The 9,266-nt window shown below is 49.7% G+C and overlaps 1 protein-coding gene across 1 annotated transcript; it reads left to right on the forward strand.

Moving 5' to 3' along the window:
* Positions 1-685: 685 nt before the first annotated feature.
* On the forward strand, positions 686-7,871 carry gpr142 (G protein-coupled receptor 142). The gene is made up of 5 exons (XM_072464186.1): positions 686-809; positions 1,890-2,400; positions 4,274-4,709; positions 7,322-7,335; positions 7,384-7,871. Exons 1-5 carry the CDS (start codon positions 686-688, stop codon positions 7,823-7,825), a joined length of 1,527 nt encoding a protein of 508 aa, XP_072320287.1. The 3' UTR covers positions 7,826-7,871.
* The last annotated feature ends 1,395 nt before the right edge of the window (positions 7,872-9,266 follow it).

Here is a 9,266-nt window from a genome sequence, read left to right on the forward strand (position 1 = left end):
ACTGCATTTCCCGCTCTTAAACTTGTGGAGTGTTTCTTGGTCATGTGATCTGCAGTAAACCATCACCTCAGTCAGAGGTCAGAGGTCAGAGGTCAAACACAGGTCAGGTCACTCAGGTGTGAAATGCACCAATCAGCAGCGAGAGGACAAACAGCATCTGCCTCAGAGCGTCTCCTCCTCGTCCCCTTGTCCTCAGAGCGTCTCCTCCTCGTTCCCTCGTCCTCAGAGCGTCCCCTCTTTGTCTCCTTGTCCTCAGAGCGTCTCCTCTTTGTCTCCTAGTCCTCAGAGCGTCTCCTGTTTGTCCCCTTTTCCTCAGAGCGTCTCCTCCTCGTCCCCTTGTCCTCAGAGCGTCTCCTCCTCGTCTCTTCGTCCTCAGAGCGTCTCCTCCTCGTTCCCTCGTCCTCAGAGCGTCTCCTCCTCGTCCCCTCGTGCTCAGAGCGTCTCCTTCTCATCCCCTCGTCCTCAGAGCGTCTCCTCTTTGTCTCCTTGTCCTCAGAGCGTCTCCTCTTTTTCTCCTTGTCCTCAGAGCGTCTCCTCTTTGTCTCCTTGTCCTCAGAGCGTCTCCTCGTCCTCCTCTTACATGTGTGTTTGCTGTTCCGCTTCAGACACACAGCTACTGTTTTAGCCTCATTCGCTGTGGTCAGTGTCTCCTCTGTGTCTTCTTGTCCCTCTTTAGTCCTGAGTGATGCAGTTCTGGTCCAATGCGTCTCAGTCCGGTCCAGAGCCCGGTCCAGACTCCAGGTCCAGGTGTGTCCTGGGCGTGGCCCCGGTGGTCTACTACACGCTGCTGCTGTGCGTGGGACTTCCAGGTGAGACGCCGCTGTCCCTCTGCTCCAGGTGTGAGGAGCGTTCACCACGTCCTTGTCTCCATGGACAACCTTGTCTCCATGGAGACGTCATCACTGTTTCTAGAATGTTCCACACGAAATATCGAAACTAAAAAGAGTCATAAAAACACTTGAGTTGAGTTTAATGCCGCACTGTGGAATATTCCATGTCAGTGATGGACATAGTGCTGTTTTGTCCAGGATGGCAGGGGAAGCGCGGCCTCTGATTGGCTGCCTCTGATTGGCTGCCTCTGATTGGCTGCCTCTCTTCCTGCTTTACTGAAAGTGTCAGGGTTTAGTCATGAGCCGCCCTGGTGGTCAGTCTGTGGAACTGCACTGAAAGTCTTCATGACCCTCTGATTGGTCAGAGCGGTCACATGACTACTTCCACCAGATGTAGCTAGCCGCTAAAGGCTAAATTAGCGACATGCGCAAGCGAGCGCGGCCCATTGACTTGGTTGGGCCAAACAGCAAAGACCACAGGACTGACCCCTGGGGAACCCCGAGGTCAGACTGACCCCTGGGGAACCGCAAGGTCAGACTGACCCCTGGGGAACCCCGAGGTCAGACCCAACAAAGTACTTCCTGTCCTTTTGATAGGACCAGTTTAGGGCAGAACCAGATGCCCTCCCTCTAGTCCAGGGTTTGGGTTTAAAACATTTTGTGACCTCATCTCTCTCTTACAGAAACATAGCGTTGGCCACCTCTCTGACCGCTCTCTGACCGCTCTCTGACCACTCTCTGACCGCTCTATGACCGCTCTCTGACCGCTCTCTGACCACTCTCTGACCGCTCTATGACCGCTCTCTGACCGCTCTCTGACCACTCTCTGACCACTCTCTGACCACTCTCTGACCGCTCTATGACCGCTCTCTGACCACTCTCTGACCGCTCTATGACCGCTCTCTGACCGCTCTCTGACCACTCTCTGACCGCTCTATGACCGCTCTCTGACCGCTCTCTGACCACTCTCTGACCACTCTCTGACCGCTCTATGACCGCTCTCTGACCGCTCTCTGACCGCTCTCTGACCGCTCACGTTGACCTCTCTGTTGGTCACAGTGAACTGCGTGACGCTGGCCGCTCTCTGCCGCTTGACCGCTCGCTCCAAGTCGCCGCTCTACTGGTTCCTGGTGTCCATCACGGCGGCGGACATCTTGGCTCAGGTGTGCATCGTTCTGGTGGACTTCCTGTTGGAGACGGCGGTGTTCCATCGTGCAGTTCCTCCTCTTGTCCAGCGGGCGGTCAGCGCGGCCGAGTTCGGTGCTAACCACGCCTCCATCTGGGCGGCGGTCCCTCTGACCGTGGACCGTTATGTGGCGCTGTGTCACCCGCTGCTGCACCGCCGCCTCCGCTCGCCGTCACGCACGCGCCGCACCATCGTCGTGGTGATGATGCTGGCGCTGGCCTCGGGAGTCCCCTTCTTTTATTGGCCGGACCTGTGGAGGACGCAGGCCCCGCCCTCTCGCAGAGACGCCGCCCTCATCTGGAGTCACGTGACCATCATCTACTTCCTGCCGTGCTCCATCTTCCTCACGCTGAACGCTCGGATCATCTGGACGCTGAGGCACAGGTGAGAGTTTAGTCTGGTTCAGTCTGGTTCAGTCTGGTTTAGTCTGGTTTAGTCTGGTTCAGTCTGGTTCAGTCTGGTTTAGTCTGGTTCAGTCTGGTTCAGTCTGGTTTGGTCTGGTTCAGTCTGGTTCAGTCTGGTTTAGTTCTGGTTTCGTCTGGTTCAGTCTGGTTCAGTCTGGTTTGGTCTGGTTCTGTCTGGTTTAGTCTGGTTCAGTCTGGTTCAGTCCTGGTTTAGTTCTGGTTTAGTCTGGTTCAGTCTGGTTCAGTCCTGGTTTGGTTCTGGTTTAGTCTGGTTCAGTCTGGTTCAGTCTGGTTTTGTCTGGTTTAGTCTAGTTCAGTCTGGTTCAGTCTGGTTCAGTCTGGTTCTGTCTGGTTTAGTCTGGTTCAGTCAGGTTTAGACTGGTTTAGTCTGGTTTAGTCTGGTTCAGTCTGGTTCAGTCTGGTTTAGTCTGGTTCAGTCTGGTTCAGTCTGGTTTGGTCTGGTTCAGTCTGGTTCAGTCTGGTTTAGTCTGGTTTAGTTCTGGTTTCGTCTGGTTCAGTCTGGTTCAGTCTGGTTTGGTCTGGTTCTGTCTGGTTTAGTCTGGTTCAGTCTGGTTCAGTCCTGGTTTAGTTCTGGTTTAGTCTGGTTCAGTCTGGTTCAGTCCTGGTTTGGTTCTGGTTTAGTCTGGTTCAGTCTGGTTCAGTCTGGTTTTGTCTGGTTTAGTCTAGTTCAGTCTGGTTCAGTCTGGTTCTGTCTGGTTTAGTCTGGTTCAGTCAGGTTTAGACTGGTTCAGTCTGGTTCAGTCTGGTTCAGTCAGGTTTAGACTGGTTAAGTCTGGTTCAGTCTGGTTTAGTCTGGTTCAGTCTGGTTCAGTCTGGTTTAGTCTGGTTTAGTCAGGTTCAGTCTGCTTTAGTCTGGTTCAGTCTGCTTTAGTTCTGGTTCAGTCTGGTTCAGTCTGGTTCAGTCTGGTTCAGTCTGGCTTAGTCTGGTTCAGTCTGGTTCAGTCAGGTTTAGACTGGTTCAGTCTGGTTCAGTCTGGTTCAGACTGCTTCTGGTTCAGTCTGGTTCAGTCTGGTTCAGTCTGGCTTAGTCTGGTTCAGTCTGGTTCAGTCTGGTTTAGTCTGGTTCAGTCTGCTTTAGTCTGGTTCAGTCTGGTTCAGTCTGGTTCAGTCTGGTTCAGTCTGCTTTAGTCTGGTTCAGTCTGGTTTAGTCTGGTTCAGTCTGGTTCAGTCTGGTTCAGTCTGGTTCAGTCTGCTTTAGTTCTGGTTCAGTCTGGTTCAGTCTGGTTCAGTCTGCTTTAGTTCTGGTTCAGTCTGGTTTAGTCTGGTTTAGTCTGGTTTAGTCTGGTTTAGTCTGGTTCAGTCTGGTTCAGTCTGGTTCAGTCTGCTTTAGTTCTGGTTCAGTCTGGTTCAGTCTGCTTTAGTTCTGGTTCAGTCTGGTTCAGTCTGGTTTAGTCTGGTTCAGTCTGGTTCAGTCTGGTTCAGTCTGGTTCAGTCTGGTTCAGTCTGCTATAGTTCTGGTTCAGTCTGGTTCAGGCTGCTTTAGTTCTGGTTTAGTCTGGTTTAGTCTGGTTTAGTCTGGTTTAGTCTGCTTTAGTTCTGGTTCAGTCTGGTTCAGTCTGGTTCAGTCTGGTTCAGTCTGGTTCAGTCTGCTATAGTTCTGGTTCAGTCTGGTTCAGGCTGCTTTAGTTCTGGTTTAGTCTGGTTTAGTCTGGTTTAGTCTGGTTTAGTCTGGTTTAGTCTGGTTCAGTCTGGTTCAGTCTGCTTTAGTTCTGGTTCAGTCTGGTTTAGTCTGGTTTAGTCTGGTTCAGTCTGGTTCAGTCTTTTGGACAGGACAAACAGAACCAGTGTAAACGTGTCTGAACTTCATGATGTTTCCTCGTGATGTTCTTCAGGTCCAGACTGAGGCTGGAGCTGTGCTCAGACCTGAAGCTCCCCCTGAGGACCCCTTCGTCCCCGAGGCCCCCGGCCCCTGGATCTACACTCTCTACTTGTCCTGTGGCCTCTGTGGCCCCCGTGGCCCCCGGGGGCCCTGACTCTTCACGCGCTCCTCGCTCCGTGGCCCTGCTCCTCTGGCTCTCGGGGCTCTTCTCTCTGCTCTGGGGCCCTCGGGTGCTGGCCCTGCTGCTGCACCTCCATGTTTCTACTGTAAATCGCTCCTGGAGGATTCACCTGCTCTACGACCTGTCCAACATGGCCGCCATGCTCAACACGGCCCTGAACCTGCTGCTCTACAGCGCCACCAGCAGGGCCATCAGGAGCACTGCACACAGCATCCTCTGTGAGCTCCTCAGGGGCCAACCAGAGGGCCAACCATCCAGACTGAACCAGGTCTAAACCAGGTCTAAACCAGGTCTAAACCAGGTCTAAACCAGGTCTAAACCAGGTCTAAACCAGGTCTAAACCAGGACTAAACCAGGTCTAAACCAGGACTAAACCAGGTCTAAACCAGGTCTAAACCAGGTCTAAACCAGGTCTAAACCAGGTCTAAACCAGGACTAAACCAGGTCTAAACCAGGACTAAACCAGGTCTAAACCAGGTCTAAACCAGGACTAAACCAGGTCTAAACCAGGTCTAAACCAGTTCTAAACCAGGTCTAAACCAGGTCTAAACCAGGACTAAACCAGGACTAAACCAGGACTAAATCAGGACTAAACCAGGACTAAACCAGGACTAAACCAGTACTAAATCAGGACTAAACCAGGACTAAACCATTACTAAATCAGGACTAAACCAGTACTAAATCAGGACTAAACCAGGACTAAACCAGGACTAAACCAGGACTAAACCAGGTCTAAACCAGGACTAAACCAGGACTAAATCAGGACTAAACCAGGACTAAACCAGGACTAAACCAGGACTAAACCAGTACTAAATCAGGACTAAACCAGGACTAAACCAGTACTAAATCAGGACTAAACCAGTACTAAATCAGGACTAAACCAGGACTAAACCAGGACTAAACCAGGACTAAACCAGGTCTAAACCAGGACTAAACCAGGACTAAATCAGGACTAAACCAGGACTAAAGCAGGACTAAAGCAGGACTAAACCAGGACTAAATCAGGACTAAAGCAGGACTAAATCAGGACTAAAGCAGGACTAAACCAGGACTAAACCAGGTCTAAAGCAGGACTAAAGCAGGACTAAATCAGGACTAAAGCAGGACTAAATCAGGACTAAAGCAGGACTAAACCAGGACTAAACCAGGACTAAACCAGGTCTAAACCAGGACTAAACCAGGACTAAATCAGGACTTAACCAGGTCTAAACCAGGACTAAACCAGGACTAAACCAGTACTAAATCAGGACTAAACCAGGACTAAACCAGGACTAAACCAGGACTAAACCAGGTCTAAACCAGGACTAAACCAGGACTAAATCAGGACTAAACCAGGACTAAAGCAGGACTAAAGCAGGACTAAACCAGGACTAAATCAGGACTAAAGCAGGACTAAAGCAGGACTAAATCAGGACTAAAGCAGGACTAAATCAGGACTAAAGCAGGACTAAACCAGGACTAAACCAGGACTAAACCAGGTCTAAACCAGGACTAAACCAGGACTAAATCAGGACTAAAGCAGGACTAAAGCAGGACTAAATCAGGACTAAAGCAGGACTAAACCAGGACTAAACCAGGACTAAACCAGGACTAAAGCAGGACTAAACCAGGACTAAATCAGGACTGGCTTAGTCTGGTTCAGTCTGGTTCAGTCTGGTTTAGTCTGGTTCAGTCTGGTTCAGTCTGGTTCAGTCTGGTTTAGTCTGGTTCAGTCTGGTTCAGTCTGGTTCAGTCAGGTTTAGTCTGGTTCAGTCTGGTTCATTCTGGTTTAGTCTGGTTCAGTCTGATTCAGTCTGCTTTAGTCTGGTTCAGTCTGCTTTAGTCTGGTTCAGTCTGGCTTAGTCTGGTTCAGTCTGGTTCAGTCTGCTTTAGTCTGGTTCAGTCTGGTTCAGTCTGGTTTAGTCAGGTTCAGTCTGCTTTAGTCTGGTTCAGTCTGGCTCAGTCTGGTTCAGTCTGGTTTAGTCTGGTTCAGTCTGGTTCAGTCTGGTTCAGTCTGGTTCAGTCTGCTTTAGTTCTGGTTCAGTCTGGTTCAGTCTGGTTCAGTCTGCTTTAGTTCTGGTTCAGTCTGGTTCAGTCTGCTTTAGTTCTGGTTCAGTCTGGTTCAGTCTGGTTTAGTCTGGTTTGGTCTGGTTCAGTCTGGTTCAGTCTGGTTCAGTCTGCTTTAGTTCTGGTTCAGTCTGGTTCAGTCTGGTTCAGTCTGGTTCAGTCTGCTATAGTTCTGGTTCAGTCTGGTTCAGTCTGCTTTAGTTCTGGTTCAGTCTGGTTTAGTCTGGTTTAGTCTGGTTTAGTCTGGTTTAGTCTGGTTCAGTCTGGTTCAGTCTGCTTTAGTTCTGGTTCAGTCTGGTTCAGTCTGCTTTAGTTCTGGTTCAGTCTGGTTTAGTCTGGTTTAGTCTGGTTCAGTCTGGTTCAGTCTGGTTCAGTCTGCTTTAGTTCTGGTTCAGTCTGGTTCAGTCTGCTTTAGTTCTGGTTCAGTCTGGTTCAGTCTGGTTTAGTCTGGTTCAGTCTGGTTCAGTCTGGTTCAGTCTGGTTCAGTCTGGTTCAGTCTGCTATAGTTCTGGTTCAGTCTGGTTCAGGCTGCTTTAGTTCTGGTTTAGTCTGGTTTAGTCTGGTTTAGTCTGGTTTAGTCTGGTTTAGTCTGGTTTAGTCTGCTTTAGTTCTGGTTCAGTCTGGTTCAGTCTGGTTCAGTCTGGTTCAGTCTGGTTCAGTCTGCTATAGTTCTGGTTCAGTCTGGTTCAGGCTGCTTTAGTTCTGGTTTAGTCTGGTTTAGTCTGGTTTAGTCTGGTTTAGTCTGGTTCAGTCTGGTTCAGTCTGCTTTAGTTCTGGTTCAGTCTGGTTTAGTCTGGTTTAGTCTGGTTCAGTCTGGTTCAGTCTTTTGGACAGGACAAACAGAACCAGTGTAAACGTGTCTGAACTTCATGATGTTTCCTCGTGATGTTCTTCAGGTCCAGACTGAGGCTGGAGCTGTGCTCAGACCTGAAGCTCCCCCTGAGGACCCCTTCGTCCCCGAGGCCCCCGGCCCCTGGATCTACACTCTCTACTTGTCCTGTGGCCTCTGTGGCCCCCGTGGCCCCCGGGGGCCCTGACTCTTCACGCGCTCCTCGCTCCGTGGCCCTGCTCCTCTGGCTCTCGGGGCTCTTCTCTCTGCTCTGGGGCCCTCGGGTGCTGGCCCTGCTGCTGCACCTCCATGTTTCTACTGTAAATCGCTCCTGGAGGATTCACCTGCTCTACGACCTGTCCAACATGGCCGCCATGCTCAACACGGCCCTGAACCTGCTGCTCTACAGCGCCACCAGCAGGGCCATCAGGAGCACTGCACACAGCATCCTCTGTGAGCTCCTCAGGGGCCAACCAGAGGGCCAACCATCCAGACTGAACCAGGTCTAAACCAGGTCTAAACCAGGTCTAAACCAGGTCTAAACCAGGTCTAAACCAGGTCTAAACCAGGACTAAACCAGGTCTAAACCAGGACTAAACCAGGTCTAAACCAGGTCTAAACCAGGACTAAACCAGGTCTAAACCAGGTCTAAACCAGGTCTAAACCAGGTCTAAACCAGGACTAAACCAGGTCTAAACCAGGACTAAACCAGGTCTAAACCAGGTCTAAACCAGGACTAAACCAGGTCTAAACCAGGTCTAAACCAGTTCTAAACCAGGTCTAAACCAGGTCTAAACCAGGACTAAACCAGGACTAAACCAGGACTAAACCAGGACTAAATCAGGACTAAACCAGGACTAAACCAGGACTAAACCAGTACTAAATCAGGACTAAACCAGGACTAAACCAGTACTAAATCAGGACTAAACCAGTACTAAATCAGGACTAAACCAGGACTAAACCAGGACTAAACCAGGACTAAACCAGGTCTAAACCAGGACTAAACCAGGACTAAATCAGGACTAAACCAGGACTAAACCAGGACTAAACCAGGACTAAACCAGTACTAAATCAGGACTAAACCAGGACTAAACCAGTACTAAATCAGGACTAAACCAGTACTAAATCAGGACTAAACCAGGACTAAACCAGGACTAAACCAGGACTAAACCAGGTCTAAACCAGGACTAAACCAGGACTAAATCAGGACTAAACCAGGACTAAAGCAGGACTAAAGCAGGACTAAACCAGGACTAAATCAGGACTAAAGCAGGACTAAATCAGGACTAAAGCAGGACTAAACCAGGACTAAACCAGGACTAAACCAGGTCTAAAGCAGGACTAAAGCAGGACTAAATCAGGACTAAAGCAGGACTAAATCAGGACTAAAGCAGGACTAAACCAGGACTAAACCAGGACTAAACCAGGTCTAAACCAGGACTAAACCAGGACTAAATCAGGACTTAACCAGGTCTAAACCAGGACTAAACCAGGACTAAACCAGTACTAAATCAGGACTAAACCAGGACTAAACCAGGACTAAACCAGGACTAAACCAGGTCTAAACCAGGACTAAACCAGGACTAAATCAGGACTAAACCAGGACTAAAGCAGGACTAAAGCAGGACTAAACCAGGACTAAATCAGGACTAAAGCAGGACTAAAGCAGGACTAAATCAGGACTAAAGCAGGACTAAATCAGGACTAAAGCAGGACTAAACCAGGACTAAACCAGGACTAAACCAGGTCTAAACCAGGACTAAACCAGGACTAAATCAGGACTAAAGCAGGACTAAAGCAGGACTAAATCAGGACTAAAGCAGGACTAAACCAGGACTAAACCAGGACTAAACCAGGACTAAAGCAGGACTAAACCAGGACTAAATCAGGACTGGCTTAGTCTGGTTCAGTCTGGTTCAGTCTGGTTTAGTCTGGTTCAGTCTGGTTCAG

The sequence above is a fragment of the Eucyclogobius newberryi genome, unplaced genomic scaffold, assembly GCF_026437365.1.
Source record: "Eucyclogobius newberryi isolate DKJ021-1_F unplaced genomic scaffold, fEucNew1.0.hap1 SCAF_406, whole genome shotgun sequence".
Lineage (NCBI taxonomy): Eukaryota > Metazoa > Chordata > Actinopteri > Gobiiformes > Gobiidae > Eucyclogobius > Eucyclogobius newberryi.

Coding starts and splice junctions, on each gene's coding strand:
- gpr142 (XM_072464186.1), top strand. CDS start 686: ATGCAGTTCTGGTCCAATGCGTCTCAGTCCGGTCCAGAGCCCGGTCCA. Junction 810..1,889: donor GCTGTGCGTGGGACTTCCAG/GTGAGACGCCGC, acceptor TGTTGGTCACAG/TGAACTGCGTGACGCTGGCC. Junction 2,401..4,273: donor ATCTGGACGCTGAGGCACAG/GTGAGAGTTTAG, acceptor GATGTTCTTCAG/GTCCAGACTGAGGCTGGAGC.